Here is a 27,794-nt window from a genome sequence, read left to right as displayed (position 1 = left end):
GATCATTTACTACACTTATATCAATCTTTTCTTCTATGGCTTTTCCATTTTGTTTGTTGTTTTAGAAGACCTTCCTCATCCAAAGCAGGAATCGTATTATTTTACCATCTTTCTCATTTTGTTATAGTGCTTTACAGTAGGGTTTTCTAAAAAAGATTTTATTTACTCTCAGAGAGAGGGGAAGGGAGAGAGAAAGAGAGAAATGTGAATGTGTGGTTGTTTCTCATGTGCCCCCAGCTGGGGACGTGGCCCGGCAACCCAGGCATGTGCCCTGACTGGGAATCAAAGCGGTGACTTTTTGGCTCACAGGCTTGTGCTCAATCCACTAAATGACACCAGGCAGGCCTACATTTGGGTTTTTAATCTACCTTAAACTCATTTCCTTCTTTTCAGAGATCACCTCTCTCTAAAGTTATCTAATTTATTTGCTTATGTTCCATCTCTCATTACATTGCAAACTCCACAAGGTAGGGACTTTGCCTTGTCACCACCATACAGAATACTTTGAGTTTATTCTAGTGAATTTGACATGCTGTAGGGATAACAATTTTTTTCCAAAAGGATAGCTTATTGTCTCAACACCAGGACTCCCTTTTCTAAAGGAAAATTATTTCAGTCATCCTGTTTTTCTACTCCTATTTAATATTGAGTAGGTCAAGAATAGTCATTATTATTTAGTCCAGTGGCTCTCAACCCTGGTAGTGTACTAGAGTCATAGTTGGAGATGTTTTTAAAATTTAGATATGTAGTGTGTACTAGTTTCCTAGGCCTGCCATAAGAAGGTACTAGGAACTAGGTGGCTTAAAAAAACAGAAATTTATCATTCTGGAGAATAAAAGTCTAGAACCAAGGTGTTGGGGGGCCATGGTCTCTCTGAAATCCCTAGTGGAACATCCCTCTTTGTCTATTTCCAGCTCTGGTGGCTGCATTCCTTGACATTCCTTGGCTTGTAGACATATCGCTCTGCTTCCATTTTTACATGGTGTTCTCCTTATGTGTCTGAATTTCCCTCTTCTTATAAGGATACCAATCATTGGATTAATGTAATATGACTTAATTTAATATGATTACATCTACAAAGACCATATTTATAAATAAGGTCACAATCACAGGTTCTGGGTGGACATGAATTTAGGGGGGACACTATTCTATTTCACTAGGCCCAGAGTGCGGGAAGCAACTGATTGATGTTCCTCTCTCACAATGACCTCTCTCTCCCCCTCCCCCTCCCCCTTATCCGTCTTCTCTAAAATAAATAAACATATCCTTGGGTGAGAAATTTTTTTTTAAAGAGCAAACAAAACAAAGCAAGGAAGCAAATGGCAAGCAAACAAAGCCATGACAACAGTAACAAATCCCAGTGAACTGGCTGGTGACAGTAGGTTTCTTGAAGGAACTTCCAAAAATAGAATATAAGTATATCCTTGGTATTACTGGAAGAATGAGGAAAGGCTGCTGGTCAGGTAGAAAGCAGACATCTGCCTCAGAATTCAAGTATCTAGCCCTTTTCATGAGAAAATACTAGAAATACTTTAAACTGACATAGAACAGTATTGGTCTTTCTGGTCTTTGAAATTAGTATGCACATGGGACAACTTTTAGGACTTCGAGCATGGACTCAAAACCAGTATGTCAACTGCATATTCTTTTTTTTTTTTTTTTAATGTTTTTTATTGATTATATTGTTACAACAGTTCCAATTTTCTCCCCCTTGCTCCCCTCCACCCAGCACCCCCTCCCCCAGCAATCCCCCCCAAGTCCATACCCCTGGTTCGTAAAAATTAACTATCCCCCCCCCTCTCAAATATTAGGACCCTTTGTAATCTTGTAAAGGACAATGGGCAAAGGTCTCAAGCTCCTCTAGCTGCTTCAAGCTGGACATGGTTGTCGTCCTACCTACCCTTGGGTCCAGAAAACCCTAATAAGAGTGGGGGTGTGGAGGGGAGGGTGGCCTTCCCACATGGGGAAGGATCGTGCAGACTCCAGGTCAGTTGGCTGTCTCCGGTCAACGGCGTGCTTGGTTTAACAGGCTGGTGTCCTTGTTGTGTTCTATAGTTCTTTTTCCACTCTCGTTGCCTGTTTAGTTTGCCTTTGTTTCAATTCCCTAGCTTCTGTTGTTTCTTGTGATGCAGTTTTCATTTTAGATTTCATTGTCTTGATCCTCCTTTTTCTAAACCAGTCCCTTTAACATCTCATATAACAGTGGTTTGGATCTAATGAACTCTTTCAGTTTTATTTTGTCCTGGAAACACTTTCTCTGTCCTTCTATTCTGAATGACAATTTCGCTGGATAGAGTATTCGTGGTTGTAGGTTTTGGATTTTCATTACTTTGAATATTTCTTGCCAGTCCCTTCTTGCCTGCAGGGTCTCCCTTGAGAAGTCAGCTGATAGTCTAATTGGGACCCCTTTGTACATAATTCTTTTCTTCTCTCTTGCTGCTTTTAAGATTCTCTCTTTATCTTTAACTTTTGACATTTTGATTATAATGTGTCTTGGAGTGGTTCTCCCTGGGTCCAGTTTTTTTGGAACTCTCTGTGCTTCCTGGACCTGTAAGTCTATTTCCTTCCCCAAGTCTGGGAAGTTCTCCTTTATTATATTTTCACTCAATTTTTCAAGTTCTAGTTCATCTTCCTCGCTCTCTGGCAAACCAATGATTCTTATGTTGGGCCTTTTATAGCTGTCCCAGAGGTTTCTGATCCTCTCATCGTTGCTTCCCATTTCCTCTCGCTGCATTGGTTGACTGCTTGTTCCTTCTCCATATTCCGGTTTGTTGAAATGAACTCTGGATTTTATTTCCTCACCATCTGTCTCGTATGTGGTTTTGTTCCTTTCGTTATGAGTGTTTTTTGCTTCTTTCTCATCTTTTTCCAAATCTTTTGTGAATTCTGTAAGCCACCTGATAACAATGGCCCAGAACTGATCATCTGACAGGTTTCTTATCTGTTCATCTGTCAGGTTCTCCATCTGTTGCCTGGTGAGCTGTGCCACCGGGATTTCTATAGTTGTCTGCCTCATTTTGACAGATGCGTTTTGTTTTCTTGGGCTGGCTGTAGGGGGCAGTGCCTGTGTATGCGTTACAATCCAGCGACCAGCGCCTGTCCGCGACTTATTTCGCAGCCCTGTGGCGCTTTCTTTGGGGGCGGGGGTCCAAGATGGATTCACATAGTTATTCAGCTAGGAGACCGGGATCCGTCCTCCCGCCCCCCTGGGCCTCACTGTTCAAGGCGATGTGGTGGCTGCTTTCCCCAGCGTTGGGGTCGCGAGCTGCCGGGGGTTCGACTGCAGCCGGGATTGTTCTCCCCGCCGCTGTCCCAGGTGCGACTGCAAACAGCGCCGCCCCCTTTCGCTCTTACCTGCCCAAAGGGCGCCGCTGGTTTATAACTTCATATGTTGGACTTCCGTGTAGTTTTATTTTCTGGAATTTCTAGTTATCCTTTGTTTTGAAGTAGTTGTATTCCTCTCTAGTTGTAGAGGGAGACCTAGCGCGTCCATCTAAGCCTCAATCTTGGCCGGAAGTCCCAGACCACCCCATTCTTCCCCAACCCAGCCATTTAGTTCAGCCAAACCCTCAACTGCATATTCTTAATGTATTGGAATTGTTTTCATATCTATTAGCTTGTGTTATTCTCACAACTGTCTGTAAGGGAGGTAATACAGGCATTATTATTCCCATCTACCACTACTTTTTAAAAATAATTTTTCACTATCTTATAAAGGTGAACATATGCATGCCTTAGGTCCCAGAAGGAGACACATGCAAAAGTATTCATGGCAACATTAGCAGAAACAAGTCATATTTCCATTGCGTAGAGAATAAGTAAAATATGGCATGTTCACACAATAGAATACTATATAGAAGTGAAAATGAATTAACTACAGTTATGGCAACAACTTGTTTGAGTCTTAGAGAAATCAGTTTAGTGGGAAAAGGAAGTTGCAACCCTGACCAGTGTGGTTCTGTGGGGGTGGCATCCTTCTGCAGAGTGGAGGGTCACTTGTTCAATTCCCCATCAGGGCAATTGCCTGGGTTGCAGGCCTGTTCCCCAGGTTGGGGTGCCCTTGAGTCAACTGATCAATGTTTCTCTCTCACATTGATAGTTCTCTCTCTTTCCCTTCCCCTCTCTCTAAAATTAATACACATATCCTTGGGTGAGGATTTAAAAACAAGAATAAAAAAACATGTTCCTTTCCCCTTTTCCCTCCCTTCCTCTCTAACTAAATAAAATCTTTAAAAAGGGAAGTTGCAGAAAACTACATAAAATAACATTTTTAGAAAATTTAAGAGCAAGTAAAACCTAACAATATCTTGTTCTGGGATAACTACATATGTGATAAAACTATTTAAAAAGGAAACAAAAGAATGAAAAGACTCAAGATGTTCATTATGCTTGGGGAAGGCCGAGAGATGGGAAAGTTCTTAGGTTGGGCAGTGGGCTTATGATTGTTCATTTTATTATCGAATTTCATGTTACACATATCATTTTTGTTTTTATCAAATAGTACATAATAATTTTTTAAAATAGTTATAAAAGGGACGAGAAACAGAAGTGTCAGGGAAGCCAGAGTTTCAGGAAAGGGACTTGGTGACTGGAGTACACTGGTCAGTTTTGGAAGCAGCCACATTCAAATGGGATTGGCTGCTCTGGTCAGTGTGGCTCGGTTGGAGTGTCCTCCATAAACTGAAAGGTCACAGGTTCGATTTCCAGTCAGGGCACATACCTAAGTTGTGGGTTTGGTCCTGGTCAGGGCATGTGCAAGAGGCAGCCAACGGATGCTTTTCTCTCATATTGATGTGTTTCTCTCTTCCTTCCCTTCTCTCTAAAATCAATACATATACCCTCAGGTGAGGATTTAAAAACCAAAACCAAAACATGTAGCCTATCCTGACTGATATAACCCCCTTTTCTAGAGTTAAGAGATTATAAAAGTATAAAGTCTGAATGAAAGAAAAATGTACAAAATGTGTAAAATAAAGTGCCTAGACTTCTGATACATAGAGCCCTTTCTGTATCTGCTTCTAATAAGACTACAGAATTTTCATATTTTTCAAACACAAAGACTAGTTGTAGAAGATGCAGATGAAAGGCTGACATTATTCCTAATGCTTGTGATTTTAGAAGAGATACTTTCATTCTTTGTCATTTTCTCCCTAAAATCCACACAGAAGCTGTACACTTGACTCTACTTGGATCATATACCCAACCCACTGGGGAAGGTGAAGCCATATGACTGACGGTCAACCCACCTCCACCCCAAGATAGGAAGGAGCACTGCCCCAGAGGGAAACACTGGATTTTACTTCCAGAAGAGGAAAGAATGCTGGGCAGGCAGAAACAAAAGTAATCTACTTAACCTGGCTTTATCACTAATTAGCTGGGTGTGAACTTGGGCACCACTGAATCACTTTGCTCATTATGTGTAAAGCAGGGATAGTACTTACTTTGCAGAGTTGTTTGAGGACCAGAACTAATGTCCAAGAGCCTAATATCTCACCTGGTACCCTCAATAAATGGTAACTTTTAAAAGGGAAATGCTAAAAATTTTCTACTATTGAGTCCTAACGCCCAAAGATCAAAGGCTAGGAAAAGACAACTATAGCCACAATGAACTGAATATAAAACAAATTATGTCACAAATAATAGTTTCATTTAAGGGCCAAGTGTTTACAAGCTTCAGTAAGCCTCTAACACCCACCTATAAGCTCAGCTGTTCTTTTTGTAATCCGTACAGAAAAGGCCTGGGCAGTAAGGGAGGCCACACCCAGCTAACATCACTAGGCAGAACGAATGCCCTAGAGTCCTGGCTTCAGACTGTTCCAAGTTCCCTCTGTTGTCAAAGGTGATTTGGAGCTCAATTTTTTTCAGAGCCCCATTAAAAACACATTTAAATAAACACCATCCAGCCCTGTTCTTTCATATTCAATCTTATATTTTTACTGTCAACATATCCTCTGCTTCAGAAATCTACAGTCTGTTTTGCACCAGGGAACATTTTCAAAGGTGCTTTAGCTGTCCTTGATTTAGTCATCAAATATTTACTAAGTACATGCTGGGTGAGAGGTGTCGAGAAGACAGGAAAAAAAGAAAGAGATGGTCATGTTTAATCAAGGGACAAAGATGCAGCAAGTGCTATAGGGACTAGCTGTGATGGGTCTACAGGAATCTAGTCAAGGATCAGGAAAAAGAATCATAAAGATATGGAACTAAATCTTGGAGCGGGCAAGTCAAGAATGCACCGGAGACAAGGGGAGGCATTCTAGGCAATGGAACAAACAAACAAATAATAATAATAAAAAAAAAGGATGTTAACAGTTATAGGATGAACTTTAGTGTCACTGAAGTGGCTAAAGGTTAATTGGAAATGAGGCTAGAGAAGCAGTTAGCGGCCACATCATGAAGGGACCACAGAAGTGGGTGTGCAGCCTGTTCAAAGGACAGATTACTCTGCACGCTGATGAGCATGGTTGGATTAAAGCAGTGGTTCCTTCCCTGGGCAGCATGGCTCTGTTGGTTGGGAGAATCATGCTTTAACCAAAGGGTTGCCAGTTGGATTCCCAGTCAGGGCACATGCCTGAGTTGCGGGTTTTCTGCCTGATCAGGATGCATACTGAAGGCAACTGATTGATGTTCCTCTCACTCCCTTCCCCTCTCTAAAAAAATCACGAATAAAAAAAATAGAAAAGAACCGGAAGAAAGGTATGAGCCCTTTCACCGGGAAAAGGTACATACACTTACTTAAGACACAAAATGTTTCTTACTATTGCTTGGATAGGCAGATGGGAAGGCAACTGCAACAGTGAAGGTGACACGTGAGGAGGCCTCAACTAAGCCACGGCAGCAGGGACTAGCTGTGATGAGTCTACAGGGATCCCTAGTCAAGGACAGAAAGATGGCTGAGTGTTATCAACAGAGCTTGTCATGATTTGAGAAATGAGGGAAAGGCATGAGTCTAGAATACTCCCGTTGGTTTGTGGTTTAGACAATTGAGAAGGTAATGTCACTCATGGAGGGCAGTAGGCTTCAGAAGAGAGGATGAGGTTGGTTTGGGAAAGATCGAGTCAAAACTGCCTTTAGAACATACAAATAAAGAAGTTCAGCAGGAAGCAAAATATGCCCTTTTTAAAAAAGTAATTTTATTGATTATATACCCTTCCTTCTGATGATTTTTGTACTAGCTTTCTTGCCCTGAGCAACACTTCTGCACTGAGACAAGTATATCCTCCATTTGTTGAAAGGGATCCATAATTGGGAGAAGAAAATAAACTTCACACACCCAAAATAATTTAACAATTTTTTAACTAAAAGAATAGACTTTTATTAAGCACTGTAAGTTTCTTTCCATCGCATTAACAGAACAACAACCCAATTTCCATCACAGAACAACTCCTGAGACATTTTCATTCCTTTCTGAAACATCTCCATTTAATTGCTGCAGTGTCCCCTAAGAAGCGTCCGTTCAAACTTACATTAAACAACTATGGAGCTTTTGTGGTGAGGTGGGCCAAAAAGGCAGGGAATTAGGAATCTGGGAGTGGGAAAGAGATACATATTATCCATCCACTAAACACACTGTCAAGAGCACAAGAGATATTAACACAGGAAAAAAAAATGAAGGAATTTCTTACTTTCGTCAATAACATCATTTATCAGGGAGCACAAAAAAACATTAACTCCTTGCAGTTAAAGTTTCTTTACCTAGTATGTTATTCTAAAAATAGAATCAAATAAAATAAAAGATGGGAGGGGAAGTGTCTTCTGGGAAGTAACTAAAATGAAATAATCAGATTTGGCAGGGTTATGAGAGATTAATAAAATCTGAAATACTTAATTTGTGTCACTTACATGAAAATTCACTATTCATTAGTTACTACCAACACGGACAAAAAGAGCATCTATAAAAGTACAAGGTCAATGTCAAAACCTGAAATGGGCACCCTAGCACAAGGGATATTTTGCTTTTAACTTGGTAAAGATGATTTTGTGAAAAATGGAGTTACTTTCTTAGAACATCAAAACAAACCTCTGGCAATACTGAAGATAATTATCAGTAACATGGGAATAGGTACACTGAGCTCTACCTACACCAGCAGACTACTGCAATAAGCCAAGGGAAAAGAAAATGAAAAGTCAAATAAAAGAAAATGCCAAAGTCACAAGAGGGAGAAAAATATAAGGTGACACACAATCGAAAAGTGAAAACTTACCCCCCCACCCCTAAACCCCATGCATATTTAGGAAATATGCATCAGGAAGTGAACAAGTATCATGATTAAACCTTAGTAGAATTATATTAACTACTTTAAAATGTTGTCTACTTGTATTATCATTTCAAAGGGGGTGGTCCTAAGAGGCTGAAAGGGTAGCACTGACATGTCCACCAGGAGCCAGCCTTCTGTGGTTCGAATGGACTGATCACTATAACCGAGCAGTGACTTCCTCATTCTGTCTACCCTACATAAGCATCCCTCCTCCCCCGACCCTAACCATCCTCCCTAATGCCTTATCTGGCTGTTTTTCTCAGTGATCAAAAAAAGTGAAGGTGACTTGGCCAACAATGCCAGAAAATCGAGATGGAGACAAAAATTAAATGTCACTAGATAACACCAAGTGCCATTTCTTGGGCTTTAGAGTCTACCCAAAGCCCTGCTGGCTCAGAATGAAAGTTAGCAAAAGTTTGTCAGACCTGGTCCAGACCAGACTGGCCACTGAATAAGGGTGGGAGTCAGGCTGACCCCAAGGCACACCAGCAGGAATCAAGAACTGCAAGTGCTTGGGGAGTCAGTATGGTCCTACAAGGTAAAGGGGTCATTTATGGGGTTCCTATATGACTTTCTTCGAGAGGCCACATCATCGTCAGAAATGGAACCTCAAGTGAAAGATGACAGTCTCTTCAAGTGGTACTCATAGCAAAGATCAGACCTGCCTTCCTCAATTTGTCCTCCAATTAGAAAAAGTTCATCTCCCCATAATGAACACCTCAGTCTTCTTGGCTTCTAAATTGTGTATTTTGGCAGATGAATTAAAATATATGAATATGGCCCTTTATGGTTCTTTTTTGTAATCTTCCAAACCCAAAATGGTGAATCTAAATAAAAATCAAGGTTGGAAGTGAACCGCTTGTTTCACCCTGGGCCAGGCTAGCAGAAAGTGGAGGTTTGTGGAAGGGAGAAAAGCAAGCTTTTTGGCAAACTGGAATCACCCCTGTCAAAGCAGCAATTGTACTTCTCACAGTGAATGCCCACAAAATAAGAAATCTTCTTAATGCTGTGAGAGTTAACAATACTGTCGTTTGATTGTTTCAAATAGATTCAAGATGCACAGAAACAGTAACTGAAGAAAACACTTTTCCATATAATTCCAAGTACTTCCTATTAGAAAATGGAGATCTAGACAGATTTAACACAGCTCAGTGAGTGGTTCCTTTTCGAACTCCTAAGGATTCCTCCCTCTGTGGCTCCAGAAAGAAATTTGCAAGCCATCTAAGTTTGCTACTAAATTCCTCTCTTGCTGGATATAGCACTCCTAACCTTTAAGATGTTGTGAAAGGTTGGGCAGGTCCAAGAGAAGAGAGGGGACCAAATTAGGAAGCCGATTCCAAAGCTTTCTGTATACTTTGTTCCTGGTTATACCTGGCTAGGTGTGCACTCTTGTCACCCTGCTTTGGTTTGTGTAAGAAGTGTCTAGGCAGGGGGAGAGGCATTCTAGGGCTCATTCCCCCCTGCAAATTGTAGGTTCTCTTAAACTGGGCCAGACTAGGATTAGACAGCCTGAGATTGTTTTCAATCTCTCATGATACCCTAATTTTAAGTGAGCAAACAGCCTTCTGGTTGTCTGGAAAAGAAATCACCAAGGACCTGCAGTAGGTTAAAGTGCACGGGGGTTTTCAAAAAGAGAGAGAACCCTGCTAATAGTTTAGTCAGGTGAATTCCTATAGAAATGATACTTCTTGGGTAAGATTATCACAAAGCCCAAAAGAAGGAGTGTGAGGCTGAAAGCCTCAATTCTTGAAGGAAGACATAGTGCTAATATGTTAAAAGCCATGTTCCCATCCCTCAGACTTAGACTGCTGAGGAGGTAAACTGGAAATTCAAGGTCATCTCAGGCGTATCTCTGGCAAGGAAGAATAGCTTCTTTGTCCTAAGAACCTTTTACAGAATACCCTTAAAGGTCCAGGCCAGAGTCCTCTGAAGTCTTCCTTGCAAAGCAAATGAAAAGATCCAGTAATCAAAATGTCAATGAACAAATGAAACAATCTAGGCATGTAAAATCAAATTGTGGATTTTCTTACACTTCCCTACCCCATCTTTCCAATGCTGGTCCTCTCTCCTTTAGGTACTCAGGGCAATCAATTCTAGCCTAACGGAAGTTTGATCCTGGAGTTCCAGATGACACTTCCTCTAAATTGGCTGTAAGCCCTGGTATTCACCTCCCATCCCCTTTCTCTCTCTGATCCAGGCTGCTCCTTCATATGGAAATGCCCAAATCTTCCCAATCCCATTATAGCCTCCTGTTTTCACCATATGGGATGTGAGGTCTTGGTTCAAGATTAAGCTTGTGACAAGCCAACTATTGTTCTGAACAGGCAATCTCTGGAAAGTACTTTTTGTCTGCTTTAGAGAAGCCCATCTTCTCATAATTGTGATGGGCTGCGACTTAGTAAGAATTTTAAAGTGTAGTCTTTTGAAACTCACCACTCCATAGCAGTGGAAGCGTTTCTACAAACTTCAGTAAATCCTCTGGGACATCACCACGTATGTATGTATGTATGTATGTATGTATATACCTATACATCTACATGTAGATATATAGATATATACACACATATACATATATTTATATATAAAATACGTATAGATAAATAGATTTGTCTCTTTATATAAAGGGTATGTGTATGCATATAGATACATGCATTCATATATACACCCACGCACACACCCATATACAAAGGCACGCGTGTGCGCACACACACACACACACTCTTTTGAGTTCCCTTTCGTACTCAGTTTCGTTACATTGATTCCCACCCTTTCAGGGTGTGGGCAGCAGGGAGTGGGCGAACTGCACCACATCTTCTATTTTACAAACAATGTATTATTAGTTCAGAGGCAGGAAAAATCTGCCCAGTACTTTTCTGACTCACTTGAATCCCCCAGTACAAAGGCCATTGGTAGTTTTTTTTTTTTTTTTTAAACTGTATAAAATAAAGCAAAAAATAAAATAACCAACACTATTTCACTTTCCTGAAAACATCTACCTATCTGATTGTCAGACCAGCGCTAGAGGCAATGGTACAAAATCCTTGGGCTGGTGAGTGAGGAAAAGAGTGAGGAGGTGGATACTGATGATACACTTAATATCATCAGTGGCCCCACCACTTCATAAAGGAAATGGCAAGGGAGGAAGCCACAAGCAGCTGTCCCTACTACCCCATGGGTTTTATAAATGGGTATCACAGTGAAGACTCAGAAAACCAAGGATGGAACTCTTCCATGCAGGGACATACACGATGACACTAATTTCTTATAGTCACTACCTTACTAGGCTCCCTGGGGAGGTAAAGAGAATACTGGCATTTTATATTAAATTTGGCAAAAGGAGCCAGTCCTGTTGCCATTCATCTTTGATTAGATCTTCCCCAGAAGCAGACTGCTAGGTGTGGAGGCCCAGAAAAAGACAGGAAAGGGAAAAAGATGGAAAGAACAGGACATCCCAACAAAGTCTTGGATAAATCTAGGGTAAGCATTTATGCCCTCCTCTAACTTGGGCCTAAAATCAGATAAGTACAAGTTTTCCCCTCTTCCTGATCTGGTAAAGCCATCCGCAGCTTATTATTCCTCTTTTTGTTGTGCTACAGTTTCCAACTTTTGTTCTCCCAAGCGGCTCTTGTCCCCATTCTTCACGGGGAAGTAGCGGTTAACATTGTTACACATACTGCTGTCTCTGGTTAAGGCACACTGTGATGGAGCTGGAAGATGATGATCACTCTTCTCTTCCTTGATCAATGTGCCACTGTTTCCATTTACCCGTGAGCAAGACCGACTTTGATGAGGCTCCAGGGATTTAGAAACTCCAACTGAAATGCCCTGTATCAAAAATAGAGATACTCAGTGGAAATGGTAATCCCAAACTGGCTGACCCTTCCCAAGCATGTTCATAAGTTAGCCTGCAGAAGCTGCTTTGGTTCTTCAAAGAAGCCAGAAAGCCCAATCCTTGTTAACATCCAATACACTCTGATACCACCCTGAGAACTTAGGGTGACAACAGATGGATCTGACAAAAATCCAAAGGCAATGACAGCATGATAGTGACACAGCTACCATTTATATTTTTCTAATGCTAATGGGGACCCTAAATGGTAGATATTATCATGCCTCATTTACAGATGAGGAAGCTGAGGCTCAGAGAGGTTAAAGTCACTTGCTCAAGGACACCCAGATATAGACAGAAAGAGAATGCGGTGGGACCAGGATTCCATCCCAGGTCTGTCAGCCTCTAAAGTTTATTATCTTAACTGTCATGCAACGCTGTCCAATGCTGACAGCTGGACATGTAAATGAAAGGAAAGAAAAACAAACCACGAGGTCAATGCACAACATTTCTCATAATCTTTCATAACTAAAAACATCACCTGTTTTTAATTCCAGGAATGTGACTGTTATTGAAATGCTAATGATGTGAATTGCATCACCTTGCAGTGCAGTGCTGCCTATCAATAAATGTTATTAGCAAATAATAACAGCTTAATTACTAAATGGTTGAGCATGCCAGATAATCTGTTGTTCATTTTATAGAAATGAAAAATGAGGCTCAATAAAGTAAAATGACTTGCCCAAGGTCATTTACATGTTTAGACTTGTATCCAAGTCTGTTTGACTCCAAAAACCTTGTTCTTTCCACTATGATATAATATATAAGGGAAATCTAATTCCTGTTGAATTGGTGGTTAACTTTAAATAATAACTAAAATTTATCTAGTAGTTCCCATGTTTCAGGCTCTATGCTAAACACTTTACAAATATCATCTCATTTAACTCTCTGAGGTAGATACGAATTTCTCCATTTTACAGATGAGAAAACCAAGGAACAGAGAGGTTAAATAACTTGTCCAAGGTCAGTGGCAGAGCCAGATTCAAAGCTAGATCATTTGGTTCCAAAGCCTATACAACATGTGGACCACCATGACTGCTGATCAAGAACCTGGAAATAAGAAGTTAGTAAAAATCCACACAATGGATGGAATTAGCCACCAGAGGGAGTCAACAAAAGAAGTAAAACATTACAAATAAGTGACTTAAGTTTTTTTACAAAGATTTTATTTATTTATGTTTAAAAAGAGGGAAAGGGAGGGAGGAAGAGAGGGAGAGAAACATCAATGTGTGTTTGCCTCTGGCACGCCCCCAACTGGGGACCTGGCCTGCAACTCAGGCACATGCCCTGACTGGGAATTGAACTGGCGATCCTTTGGTTCACAGGCCAGCGCTCAATCAACTGGTCCATACCAGCCAGGGTGAGTGACTTAATTTGAAAACACAAAAAACTCCAGTGACCTAGGAATACTCTCAAGAAGACAGGACTATAATGTAAACAGATTTAATAAGCTAGAACAATAAATTATATTACACTTTGAAAAAAGGGTGACTGAACGGAAAAAGGAGAGTTAGCAGGGCAATCAACAGCAGCTCTGTCCAGGGAAGATGCCTTACCTAAGAAAAAAGTCAGTATGAAAATTTCCTTGACCAGGCTACCTCTAGAATAGATAATAGCGCCCCTAGCAATCTTAGCCTAGAGAAACCTAGCATGACCTACCACCCTTGTTTTTCCTCAGTTTCCTCATCTGTGAAATAAGAGTAATAACATCCATTTCATAGGTTCCTGTAAAGGTTCAAGGAGGCACTCACTGTAAAGCACTGAGAACATGTTCTGCATGACACTGTAGGAACTCATTAAATGCCAGTTACTTGCATTGTTTTGACTTCATGTCCCCAAGCAAACTTCAGATAACTGGCCTCTCTTGCAGTTTGCATTTAGAGGAAGAAAGCTCTGGTAGACATGACTAAGAGCGTAGTCACTAGAGTGAGTTAGACCAAGGTCTAACTCTTGTTTCTAACAATTTGAGTTGTTATACTGTGTTGGAATCTGCACAGCACATTGCTTTGGATTCAGTCAGCCCAGGCTGAAATCTCAACTCTTGATACTGACTTGATGGATAATTCTGGAAAAAATGCTTCATTCCTCTGAGCCTCAGTTTCCTCCTGTTTTAAATAAAGAATAGGTTTGACCAGTGTGGTTCAGTTGGTTGGGTAATGTCCCATAAAGTGGAAGGTCACTGGTTCGATTCCTGGTCAGGGCATATGCCTTGGTTATGGATTCAGGCCCCATTCAGGGTGCATACAAGATCAGTGTCTGTCTCTCACATCGATATTTCTCTCCCTCTCTTTCTCCCTCCCTTCCCCTCTCTCTAAAAATAAATAATAAAATAAAATAAAGAATAATAAATACCTCACATGAATTCACAAGAATCACTGGAATAGAGTGTGTAGTATATCATGGTAATTATTTCTTTGCACTGTAAGCAAGTAACTTTATCTTTTACTCTCTTCCTTTTCGTCCCTAACCCTCCACTCTTTTAGCCATATCCACATACTATTTCTGTGACCCTGGTTAATGTGAGTCAACCACTGCGAGAGGAACCCGCTCTTATTGTACCAAAAATATGAGACTTTTCAGGCTGTATACCTAATGATCAGACCCTGAATCATGGTCAATTCCCCAAGGCTGTATTACCTTATGGGAGCCTATCCTAGTGACCAGTTTTCTTTCTAGGTATAATCCCTTCTACCTTACTGAACAACTTCTGGGAAAAGCTGAGAAGCTTTGGAAAAATTCCAAATTATTGCTGTCTGGATGTGGACTGTATTAAAAAATGCTTTGTGTGGGGGACTTACCATTCTAGTTCAATTTTTGGCTCAAAATAACATTAAAGCAAATCTATATTCTTTGAGGAAACATTAGACGATAAGGGTTAACATGGACGGATACAATGAGGACTAGCTGTATATGGGAGAGCTGATTTGAGACTGAGAACGGACAATACAGTTGCGTTGCAGTGTGGTCTAGTCAGTGACCCTTGTGAGGAATAGAGGTTGCATGTAAACTGTTTAGTAGAGGGCTCAGTAGAAAGTATGCACTCCAGAAATGGTAGCTGCTATACTATGAGGAGCCCAGCAGTCTGAGTCCAATACAAGACTTTGAATCACTACAAGAATAGGCCTTCGTATCTAGGGGTGGGGATGAGGCATGTCTAATGAAGACCAGTGGGGACTGTGATATAATTCAGGGTGTAGATTAGAAGAAAATTTAAGTCCTGGCTGGTGTGACTCGGTTGGAGCATTGTCCCGTGCACTGGAAGTGTGCAGGTTCAATTCCTGATCAGGGCACATACCTAGATTGCAGGTTGGATCCCCGGTCTGGGCACGTACGGGAGGCAATTGATGTTTCTCTCCCCCAACCCTCCCCCCATCTTCTCTCTCTAGCAATGAAACAAATGTCCTCAGGTGAGGATAAAATAATAATAATAATATAAATAAATAAATAAATAGGAGAAAGTCTGAGACCATTCTAAGCCATTACGAATAAGCAGAATGTTAACATCTCTTCCCCTCACATATTCAGCAAAGGCCAAAGTCCAACTTTCTAAGCACCTCTGGTAGCCCCTCAGAAGCTCAGGCATATTGCTGGCACTCACACTGTTAACTTCACTCTGGCCCATTTATGGCTGCATGTAGCACATATGCTACCTAAAGGTCTTCCAACACTGTACCTAGTTTCCATCTTATGTCCTCACTCAGTGAAAAAGATGACACTCTGCAGCCTTATGGAAACAGCCTGGGCAGTCTAACCCTCCTCCCTAGACAGCTAAAGAGCAGGGGAATAAAATCAAATGCCAGGAGAACTTGTGAAAGCTCCCAGGTTTCCATGTCTAATCAGATCTCTTGCAATTTAGCTGAAAAGATAAGAGTTATCAAACAGAAGCCAAATAATCTCAATAAGGTGCTTACTTGTTTATTTCCTTTTTTAGGTCCTTTGTATCCTCTACCAGTCTGTTCTTTTCCATGCCTTTAGAAAGTGGGGGAAAAAGTGATCATGAGAAATATATAAACCCATACCCCCATTTTTACTTAGTTAACAACTTAGCTCCTCTTAGAAGTTTGACCCTCATAAGTTACATGCCCCTTCTCTGCTACCACTGTAAACCTCTATCTCTTTCATTTCTGTATTATACTAAACTGTTCTGTATCCCACCTCCTCCTCTAGGGCAAAAACTTTTTTTTACCAAGGCAGGGCATTTAGTATATATATGTTTCCTGAACTAAACTGAAAACTGGCTTTAAAAATGGGAAGTTAATGCCTCTTACCTTAATACAAGGATTCAATAGTTGGGCATTTCCCAAGGGTACCTTAATTGATACTAGCTCATACCAACCTATTCAAATACATACCCCCTTCCTGGCCCACCAACAGAAACCACTTGCATGCCAAAGGAGCCTCGGCTCCTGGAGGACCTGCTGCCAGCCCACTGGCCCACAACCATCCCAGCAATCTCCAGTTTTCCTCCTTGGGTTGGGATTGGATGGAGACCTAGGAAGAGAGGAACAATGGCAGTAATGAGTGTTAAGTGCAAGGTTGGGTAAGAGGTGGAACAAAAGACTCTATAGCCCACCTACTCTGCTTATTTGCATTTCTCTATGATAAAGACTCCATGGTAACAACAAAGGGTCATGGTGGAAGCAAATTTAGGGATGATTCATTTTTCAACTACAGAGCCTGGCACATAGTAGGCACTCAATATTTGTTGAGACAATGAATGTCTTATAATCTAATTACTGGAAAATTATAGGCCAAAGCCACTTTTGATTTAAATACATATCACTACACCCTGGAGGATTAGCCAAGCAACCAAATGAAACTGAAAATAATGAAGCTAAACAGTAATTTATCACTAAAAAGCAGTAACAGCAACAGTTTAAAGCCAGAACGAATTCAAAACAAAATAGCATTTCACCTTAAAACCAGAGATTCCAACTGTGTTTGTGTGAGCAAACAGGCACAGTAGAACTTCATAATTTGGCTCAAAAAGAATCCTTCATAGAATACAGAGTTCTGGTAAACCTTAAATTTTAGTTTATGGAGAAGGCCAAATGTTATTAACCCTTCACTCATTTAGCAAGTCATTAGTAAAGAGCCCTTCATTTATGTAAAAGTGGGCATCTAAGGGACTATGGTGCTAGCTAGTCCTAAGAGGGGAAGAAAGACTTGCATTTGGGGGATCTTGTGGTCTTTCAAGGGGCAGGAGGCTCCTCATGAACCACTCATAACTGAAGACTAAGTATCACTGGGTCCTAGGGCAATGGTGAGGACCTCCTGAAAACCTGGCCTTAATTCTGTCTTCTGAAACATAATAAAATCAACAAGCAAAGAATGAGGGTGGAGAGCCATAAAGTCACCTTTAAAGGACGAAATGAATGGCTGCCTCCCTGGTTTGATCTTTAGCTGAATGAAGAGGGAGTTATCATATAAGAGCAGAAATCACACTACCCATCTAAGCACAGCCTTATGTTAAATATTCATACAGAATTCTGCGACCCTAAATTTAACCCAAACTTCAACTTCCAGCTTTATTTTTTATTTTTCTTTTTGTTTTAGAATTTCAAAAAGATTTTATTTATTTTCAGAGAGAGGGGGCGGGAGGGAGAAAAAGAGAGAAACATCGATGTGAAAGAGAAACATCAACTGGTTGCCTCTCATATGCGCCCCAGCAATCCAGGCATGTGCCTCAACTGGGGAATCAAACTGGTGACCCTAAAGCCTTGCGGGGTGATGCCAAACCAACTGAGCCACACAGGTCAGGGCTCCAGCTTTATTTTTAAAGTGATGAGCAATAGACAACAAATAACTTCAACCACAGCAACCATAGCACCTGATCACAGAATCTCCATATTTCATGTTAAAATGTCCCCATTAAAATATCCTATTTTTAATGCTTACAGCTCTTTTTGAATTTGTCTAGGAGGTCTTCCTGTCTTTACTGGAAGACCCACTTAAAAATAAATAAGTAAAAATATACTATTTTACCAGGGGACAAGTTGTTTGCATTACCAGGATCTGAGTTACCTAAGCATGACAGTCTATTCATCATTAAGCTGCAGCTCACGTGTCACCATAATTTAAAAATCTTTGTGTGTTTGTGGGTGTGGGTGTGTGCTTTTCTCACTAAGCTGCAAAACCTAGAGGGCATGGTCTGTAACTTATTTCTCTCTGTGCTTCTGGAAATATATCATATCTGCCACCAGAGTGAAAATGGGTACATCATGCTAGGCCATCTGCCGACAATGGTCACTTACTCATAACGTCCCACTGCTCTTCCTGCAAGCTCCTCTCCGTACACCTACCTAATGGGGGCTGACCGATCAAACCAGCAACCATGAAGATCCAGTTTAGGTCAATTGTAGTTCTCAAAAGAAATTAAGTAGCTCCTGGTTTCTACATCAGTTAATTTAGGAGTTTGGTTGTTGAGAGTTAAATTCTTAGGGATCAACCATGTCTATGGAGAATGGTCTGTGAAGTCAGTGCACTTTCTTCCCCAGGCTACAGTCCTCTATTGCAATAAGCTCCTCTTCAAACTACCACAATACAGTAGAGAAGGTAAATGAGATAATATGTATTTGTCAGTGCTGATTCAGTAACCGGCAATAATTACTGGATTGGTTATTATGAAACAGATAGAGGATGACAAATACCTCATTCTTAAGTACTGACCTGCAAACCCTCGGTTCCTTCCTTGAGGGTGAGGTGGCATTGAGCCCACAGCTCGGGAATAAAGTGAAACAGGATAGAGAGGGGGCATCATGGGAGGCACAAAAGTAGGTGATGGAAGTAGAGCAGAAGGTGGTGGATAGTTCATGTTGATTCCTTCAAGGATACTCTGTCTCATCTTTTCCACTTTGGTTGCCAGGTCAGCCTTCAAACAAGAAACAGAATAGTAATAGCAACTGTCATTTTTTGAACTTCTGTGTTTCAGGCATGGTATTCATTGGGCACTCTAGGTACAGTCAATCTCACTAGTCTATTCCCATGAAGGGAATCAAGGCTTGGAGCTAAATGGACAATGTAACACACTCAGGAAAGCCTGTCTGCCACCAAAGCCCCCACTTTTCATATGACACCGCACTACCATCACACTAGTTCTGATTGAGGACTTGTGAGGCACATTGACTAGATAAAGAAAGACAAATATTAACAATAAATATTTACTGATGGTCTATTACACGGCAAGCAATTGGCTAGGTCATTTTTTAAGTGGGAGGTAACTGAATCAGGTAAAAGAGAGCAGAACAATACCCTGACATATTCAAAGCTTTTCAACCTTCTCTTCCATAACTGGAATCAGACACCCTGCCCTGTCCAGAAGAAGTCCATGCCTCTAGTCCAGAGGTTAATGAACTTGCTCTGAAAAGGGCCAAATAGTAACTATTTTAGACTTTGTGGGCCACATGGTCTCTGTTACAACTATTTTACTCTGACACAAATGAATGAATGTGGCTGTGCTCCAAGAAAACGTTATGGAAACAAAAACTTCAAATTTTGGAATTTGGGGTAGTTTGCTGACCACTGCTCTAGGCCTTCAGCCATTCGCCCCAGAATGAATAGAGGAGTAAGTTAGGATTCCTTTCTCCTGCCTCCCTTCACCTTGCCTGAAGTTTCATTGCAAAAAAACAAACAAAAAAACCCACAACAACCCCTGCTTCTGCTATTATCTACTTCACCACCCTATCCTATTTCTAAATATACTTTCTTTACAAAAAAGTATTATCACTTGCAAAAGTGACTTACAGTTTTTGAAAATAAGCGAGATAAAATTCTAAAAACTGGAGGATAGACACATAGTATGTCAGTATTTCACAAGGAAAAAATACTCAGAGTAAGAAAAGTAATATGAAAATATGAAGCTTATAAGAAAAAAGCTTTTCAGCATATGCTTTTATAACATGTACATCAGACTCCGGGCCTTTGGTACTATCATTGACTAAGTTAGGTCAAGGTCAGACACTTTCTCGCCCTTCCTGCTACCTCTTTCTCAATGTTTCTTCTCTGCTCCCCTCCTTGCCCGTTCAATCCCACAGCAGATCAAAAATGGCTCTTAGCAGCTGCCCGACACGCTGATACCTGGCCATCACAGAGCTCAATCAGGGATACTCGTTCTCGGACTGCTTTAATCAGCTTGCTCTGGAAAAGCTTGCCATCGAAGTAAATCCAAGGGCAGCAGTGCTCCCAAGGGACTGGCTGGCCACAGGCATCATTAGCAAACAGAGCTGTGTCAACCCCACTCATGAAGAGGGCAGCAAGCTGGATCCCTCGGGAATCCAGTTTCTCAATCTGCAACCAAAAAGAAAAAAAATATTATGAAATTAATGTTATTGGTTGTATTTATTCTTATTCCTGCTATGCTGATTATTCCAGTGAAATTTGAACATGTTACTTTTCAATATAGACATTTGACTGCACAAGCAGCTTCTATTCATGTCTTTCCCTGAAACAGTTTGAAACAGACTCATTACAAAAAAAAAAAGACATCAGCTTTAAAACTTTAAGAAGAACCAACTTGATATACCAGTTTTTTTTGCTTGTCAAATTAGACAAATTGAAAAACTAAAGCCCTGGCTGGTGTGGCTCAGTGGACTGAGCGCCGGCCTGCGAACCAAAGGGTCGCTGGTTCGATTCTCAGTCAGGGCACATGCCTGGGTTGCAGGCCAGGTCCCCAGTTGGGGGCGTACAAGAGGCCACCACACATTGATGTTTCTCTCCTTCTCTTTCTCCCTCCCTTCCCCTCTAAAAATAATAAAGTATTTTTTAAAAAAAGAAAAACTATAGACAAAAAGAATGCCCAATACAGATGAGGATTCAGTGAAATGAATGTGCATGCCCACACAAAGCTGATGAGGAATTTATATTATAATTAAGCAATATTGTATCAAGAACTTTGAAAATGTTCACATTTGTTGGCTTAGAAATTCTACTTTTAGGAATCTATTCTAAGGAAGTAGGCATGTGAATAAAGCTCTATGCATAAAAATTTTAATTGTAATTATCACATATAATAGGGGAAACCAGAAACAAAATGGCCAACATTATAATTAAATGATACATCTATATGATAAAATATTATTTACTAAAAATTGTTATGACAGAAAATATATGATTATATTAAGTAAAAACAATATATAATCCATAAACAATATCTCAACTACATAAAAATGCATGATGAAAGACTGGAAGAAACCATAAACATTGTCATAGTGGTTACCTCAAGTTAGTGTGCTAGATGGTTTTAATAGGAAAAGGGGACATACTTGCAGATCCCCTCCTAGGTGTAGTCTGGAGTCAGTAACTGCTATAGGACCAAGCAATATTACATTTATACTAAAAAGGAACTGTTGTCTGTCTTTACCTGTTTCATCTTTCCCTTAGTTGACCTTGCTTAAATTAAGATTTTGCAAGTCCTGTTGGACTTGGTCTTCTTCTAGTTTATCCTAGGGCCTCGAAAGTCCATGGCTACTGAAGTTGGGAGAGGGGTGTCCTGCATTAATAGCTAAAACTTATTTAGTATCTGAGACATCATTGTAAGTGTTTTGTATCTATTATTTTATTTAATATCCTCGTAACCCTATAAGTAAGGAAACTAAAGCTAGAGAGGTTAAACAACCTGCCCAAGGTCACACAGCTAAGCAGCCAGGCTTCAGAGCCTACCCTCTAACCTACTATTTCTACTACCTTCAGTTATAGGGTGAATTTATTTTCTTTTTTATGCTTTTCTAGACTTCCCTCTAACACTTATTAAGTATTATTAAAAAGGAGGGTGTCCATCAACAGATGAATGGATAAAGAAGATGTGGTATGTGTACAATGGAATATTATTCAGCCACAAGAAAGAAGGAAACCCTATCATTTGCAACAACATGGATGGACCTTGAGGGCACTATGCTAAGTGACATAACTCAGAGAAACACAAATACTGTACCGATCTCATTTCTATGTGGAAATCTAAAAAACAAAAACTCCAAAAGCCCAACCAAACTCATAGAAAAAAAAGATCAGATTTGACATTATCAGAGGCGGAGGTAGAGGGAGGGGGAATTGGATAAAAGTGGTCAAAGGCATAAACTTTCAGTTACAACATAAATAAGTACTAGGGACGTAATGTACCACAGGATGACTATAGTCAACACTGCTGTATCACAGACAGGACAGTTGTTAAGAAAGTAAATCCTAAGTGTTCTCATCACAAGGAAAAAACACAGAGGTGGGCAAAAGTAGGTTTACAGTTATAAGTATGCAAAACAGTTTATTCTTGTATTATTTATTAATTATTGTATTATTTTCTATATGAATAACTGTAAACCTACTTTTGCCCACCCCTTTACATATAGCTTCTATATGAGATGACAGATGTTAACTAAACTTGTGGTAATCATTGCATAATACATGTATCATTATGCTGTCCAACCTAAACTTATACAGTGCTCCATGTCAATTATATCTCAATAAAACTGGGAAAAAAGGAGGGAGGGTGGACATTTACTCAGAGACAAAAAGGGAATATCAGGATAAGTCTCTGAAGTGTATCTTGAAGAGTCAGATACTTTACCAAGGTCTATGGGCCACAACTTATTTGTTTTGCATAACATCCATCTTTTCTGTCCCATTCTCACCCATTAGTATGGGAGCAGTGTTACAGGCACCTCTTGATTTTATCAATAGACATAATATTTGGCTAAAGTAAATCAAACATTTGCCTGTAGAACTTACTTTTCTCCTCAGCTCCAGAAAAAAAAAAAAGACCTAAAGTAAAGCTATGAGCTCATAAAATAATTTAAATGAGGATGGATCGAATCACCTTGAGTTCCTGAAGTTGTTCTGGTTCATACAGCTGGGCAGATACTGCCTGTGCAAGGAAGGTGTCTAGCTCATGGCGATGCAGGATTCGACCACCAGGCCACTGAACCATGTACCTAGAATATAAAAGCATCATTATTATTTCATAAAAGCTCATTTAAGCTAAGGCATTATCCTAGGCTACTTTTTGGTGATTCCAATGAACTAAAGTAAAAGAATCTTTCCTTTTGGTTATTTGCAGTCTAGGTCGTAGAGGAAAAGGCAGTAAACCAACAATGGTAGGACAGTGTGCTAAGTACCAAGACAGAAGAATGTACAGGGTGCTATAGGAGCACAGAAGAGGGATATCAGTGGAAGAGTGAGGAAGGGCATCCTGAAAAAAAGTCAGCAGGCGGCTGAGCTTCAAAGGGCATGTAGAAATTAGTGAGGTAAAAGGCTGGGGAAAGAATGTTCTACGCTGAAGAAACAGTATGAGTGAAGGCACAGAGTTGTAGAGTTCAACATGATATACCAGGTTCAGTAATACTGAGGCTAAGCAGGTTTGCAGTGACAGGAAACAGGATTCGAAAGTAGAATAAATCATCAAGGGTCTCAAAAACAGTAAGAAAGAATTTGGAACTTCGTCCTGAAAATAGATGCTTAAGGACTGTCAACGGGAGGGTGATATTGACCAGTTTGATACTGACTGGCTCAGAGTAAGAGGCAAGAGGCATGGATACCAGTTGGTAGACTGCAGCAAGCTGTGGCCAAGGAGGCCTAAACAAAGGCCCTGGCTGATGGGATGGAGAGGGCCAGGGGCCAAATTCACAGGATTTGGTCATGGATTTTAATGGGAAAGGGTAAAGAAAAAGAAAGAGTCCAAGATTCCAAGAATTCTGGATTGGGCAGATGGCTAGATGATGGAATCATTCTCTAAGATAGGAAATCCACCAATTAAATACGTAAGTATACATTCATGAGTATTTGAATTGAATTTCATGAACTGAATATGCCTTACTGTTCTAGGCACTGAAAATGCAGAAAGAGGAAGAGAAAGAGAAAGAGAGATGAAAAATACAAATACATCAGTACAAAGTCTAGTCCTTAGTTCCGTGAAGGTTCCACAAGAAGATATTCATAATTATTGGAACCTCAGAAACTTGGCATTTAAAACACCAGCTGGTCTCTTCTAAGTGGCACATGAGATGGATTCCTGGGGACTCTAGCCAGTTACTACTACCAGAAGGCAGTGAGGTGCCCTGGAAAGAGCCTGGGCTCTATAGCCAGACAGCCTAGCTTCAAATCTTTAGCCTGCTATTGCTCACCTTGAATGATCACAGCACAGTAGGCAGTCCCATTGCTATTATTCTTTTTTCAAGTCCAAACATCCAGGATGGTCTTGCAATTGCAGGACATGCCAACAAGCACTGTTGCTTCTTTGGGAACTAAATTCTACATGACTGGGCTTTCCAGCAGGAATCGTCCTGGGCCACACAAACTTCCCTTTGTCCACAACAGTTATCCTCTTTCCTGCTTGCACATTCTCCACTTGAAAAATTTATTCCTACTTTATAATCTATTTTATATTTTTGATGCTATATTTATTATAAACTGCATAATTCATAGCTTATAATTTCTATTAATATAAAATATTCTCTGTAGGGGACCGCTCCTTGTAGTTTCGGAAACTGTAGCCCAAGCCGTGAGCCAGCCCCTCCTCCCCGCCGGGAAGGCCTCTAAGTCTCAACGGAACACCAAAAGGCTGTGTGGCAGACAGAACCAAAGGCCACTCAGAGGGTTCCCATAGGAATTGGATTTAAAGAATGCTTATTATGCTTTAGAGCTTGCTCTGCTTTTCTTATCTCTTAGTTAACTATAAACAATGTATAGCTAAAAATGTATGAAGCCTCGCACCTGATGTCAGCATGGCATCTGGATGTTTAGCAGACCCTGACACAGACTGGTCACTGTGTTCTCTATACTGATATCTGTAATCAATAACTGTCAACGGTAACCCAAGTGTCTAAAAGCTTATTGATGATTCATAGATCTTGACCCTGTACTTCCTGAATCCCCTCCTCAGTAAAAGGCAAGGGAGACAGAAGCTTGGTGCTCTTCTCCACTAGAGAGATTAGCCATCTACCACTCCCCCCAGTCAAAATACAGTATCCTGGATAAATTTGTTCCGTCGTGGTCCTCAAACCTCTGCCAGACAGGGAGTTTCCGACCGAGCCAGGGCATTGCAGGCAGGACAGCCTCAATTCTCTTCTGTCCTCCTTAACACTTTTTTTGTCTTGAGGACTATATTATCTATCAATGTTATTTCTTTCTTTTGATTTGTAGTTCCCTGATTTACCTTTGCCCATTATTTCTAATTTTGCTATCTTATTCTGTTGGCAAAATGTGAAGCAAAAATAGAAAAAAATGAACAGAAATGCAATTATAGTAGGAGACTTTAGTATACTGCCATCAAGCTATGACATGTAAAATATCCCTAAAATACATGTAAAGTCACAGAACATTTCAAAACTACAAGTAAGGTTCAAACGTTTAATTTTGTACATAGAAAACACATTCTTTTCAAATGCCCACGTGAGTTCCCAGAAGTTCTTAGGGCCTTGTTGTTTTGCCCTTCTCTACTCCTATTTATTTTGATTTATTATGAACTATCTAGCATAGCACATAGCATAGAATAAGTAGCGGTAAATATTTATTGGGGGAATGACCGAATGCATCAATCAGGTCATGCCATAACCTCCCCCCCTCCACAAACTCAACAGTAATACTCCAAAGCTGAATTGTACCAGTCATAACCTGGCCACTCATCTAAAGGAGCTCCAAAGCAGTCAAGTGTGGGAGACAGGCAGGGATGTGATTTTATAAGCTGAACAGATCGTTCTGGGTGCTCTAAGGAGACTGAATAAATTTACCTGGGAGAACCAGAAAAGACCCCACAGAGAAGGGAACATTTCAATTTGTAGGGATTTGAGGTTTTTGTTTGGTTTGGCTTATACTTTAATATTAATTTGCAATTTTTCCTGTCTCTCTAACCTTAGTATGGCTCATGGCAGAATGGGTGCTCAATAAATGTTTGCTTAACAAATGAATCAATGTCAGGATATTCAGAAGGAGATGCTAGCTCCATCATTTGACCAGCACTGCTCTTCAACCAGCCTGGAATGAATTATGAGGCAGTGTGTAGGGTCCAAGGAGTCAGAAGAGTGAGAGGTTCATAAATGAGACAGCAGGAAATAATGATTACTAAGTCAACCAATGTGTAGTGATGCATATCATGTGCTATTTTTTGAATTATATGATTCCACTGGGGATTTTCTCTGGAAAAACTAAAGCATTGCTAATTTCCTGAGGAAGTTCCTCAATCTCAATACAAGATGGCATTTATACTATTACTAGTATTTACATTATTATACATACTGTATGCAAGCATTATATATCTCCAAGCCCAACACAGGCAGCCACCAAATTGTAGCTCCAATCAGGTAGCCCTGGGCCAGCCACAGGCAGCAGCTGACCTTGGAATGCACCAAAGATCTCCCCAAGAGGCCCCAGAACCAACACCCAGTGGCTGGCTTCAGACCAGCGCCCAACTAGCACCACAAACAACACATCCAAAGGATGGATTCGGCAGGCACCAGATCCAAAGGATGGATTCGGCAGGCACCAGATCCCCACTAAAGCAAATTCTGCTCTGTGGGGCTAGCCCTCGAACAATAGCTTGTCTGCTGTAGTCACAGCCAGTTCTCAGTCAGTCACCCTGAGAGTTAATCTCACAGATGTGCCAACTGCAACCAAGGTTCAATTACAGCAGGGGAGCACACACAACCCACACAAGGGATACCCCTTGAGCACTGGCTCAGGTCAACAGGGAGACTGTGTCACTGGGCCCCACAGGACACTTGCTACATAAGACCATCCTGCCAAGATTGGGAGAAGTAGCACATCTACCAAATAGATAGAAACAAAAACAGGAAAGCAGCCAAAATGAGGAGACAAAGAAACATGTCCCAAATGAAAGAACATAACAAAATTCCAGAAAAACTGCTAAACAAAACAGAGGGAAGCAGTTTACCAGATATAGAGTTGAAAACACTGGTACAAATCAGCAGTTACAAAATAGTCATAGATGTAAAGTACAGCTTAGGGAATATAGTCAATAATATTGTAGTAACTATGTGTGGTGCCAGATGGGTGCAAGACATAACGAGGGGCATCACTTAGTAAGTTATGTGAATGTCTAACCACGATGCTGTACACCTGAAACTAATACAGTATTGAATGTCAACTGTAATTGTAAAATAAAAAAAAATGTTTAAATAGATTGACAGTTGAGTTTTATATTTCAGTACATTGAATTACTTTGTCCTGCCACCTTCTGGTCCCCATTGCTTCTGATGAGAATCTAATCTTTGTGGTCCCTTGCATGTGATGGGTCAGTTTTTTCTTATAGCATTCAACATGCTCTCTTTGGCTTTGGCTTTCATCATTTTGACTATGATATGTCTGATGTGGTTCTCTTTGTGTTTATGGTACTTGGAATTTATGAGCTTATTAGATGTATAGATTAATGTTTTTCATCAAATTTGGGAAGTTTTCAATAATTATTTTTGGAATATTTTTTTCTATCCCTTTTACTCTCTCCTCTCCTTTGGTACTCCCATTTTGTGTATGTTGGTGCACTTACGATGTCACTCATTTCTCTGAGGCTCTGGTCAGTTTTCTTTATTCTTTTATCTCTGCTCTTCAGATCACATAATCTCTTTTAAGCTGTCTTTAAATTTGGTCCTTCTTTCTTCTTCCAGCTTAAGTCTGCTGTTGATCTGTTCTAGTAAAATTTTCTTATTGGT

The 27,794-nt window shown here is 40.4% G+C and overlaps 1 protein-coding gene and 1 non-coding gene across 2 annotated transcripts in view; one reads left to right on the top strand and one right to left on the bottom strand.

The window, feature by feature from the left end:
• Positions 1 to 10,926: 10,926 nt before the first annotated feature.
• FAM120C (family with sequence similarity 120 member C) overlaps positions 10,927 to 27,794 on the bottom strand; it is an 89,721-nt gene continuing 72,853 nt past the window's right edge. Inside the window, exons 11-16 of the mRNA XM_090263888.1 lie at positions 22,952 to 23,066; positions 20,224 to 20,433; positions 18,817 to 19,018; positions 16,500 to 16,638; positions 16,059 to 16,116; positions 10,927 to 12,083 (exon numbers count right to left, since the gene is read on the bottom strand). Coding sequence (XP_090120014.1) covers positions 11,829 to 12,083; positions 16,059 to 16,116; positions 16,500 to 16,638; positions 18,817 to 19,018; positions 20,224 to 20,433; positions 22,952 to 23,066 — 979 coding nt within the window. The 3' untranslated portion in view covers positions 10,927 to 11,828. The remainder of the gene's footprint in view (positions 12,084 to 16,058; positions 16,117 to 16,499; positions 16,639 to 18,816; positions 19,019 to 20,223; positions 20,434 to 22,951; positions 23,067 to 27,794) is intronic.
• On the top strand, positions 18,036 to 18,098 carry LOC149991372 (U7 small nuclear RNA). The gene has a single exon (XR_016508773.1). It is a non-coding gene; the product is annotated as a U7 small nuclear RNA (small nuclear RNA).

The sequence above is a fragment of the Furipterus horrens genome, unplaced genomic scaffold (genome assembly GCF_987537825.1).
Source record: "Furipterus horrens unplaced genomic scaffold, mFurHor1.1.pri manual_scaffold_17, whole genome shotgun sequence".
Classification (NCBI taxonomy): domain Eukaryota; kingdom Metazoa; phylum Chordata; class Mammalia; order Chiroptera; family Furipteridae; genus Furipterus; species Furipterus horrens.
This window is presented reverse-complemented; position numbering and strand designations above follow the sequence as displayed.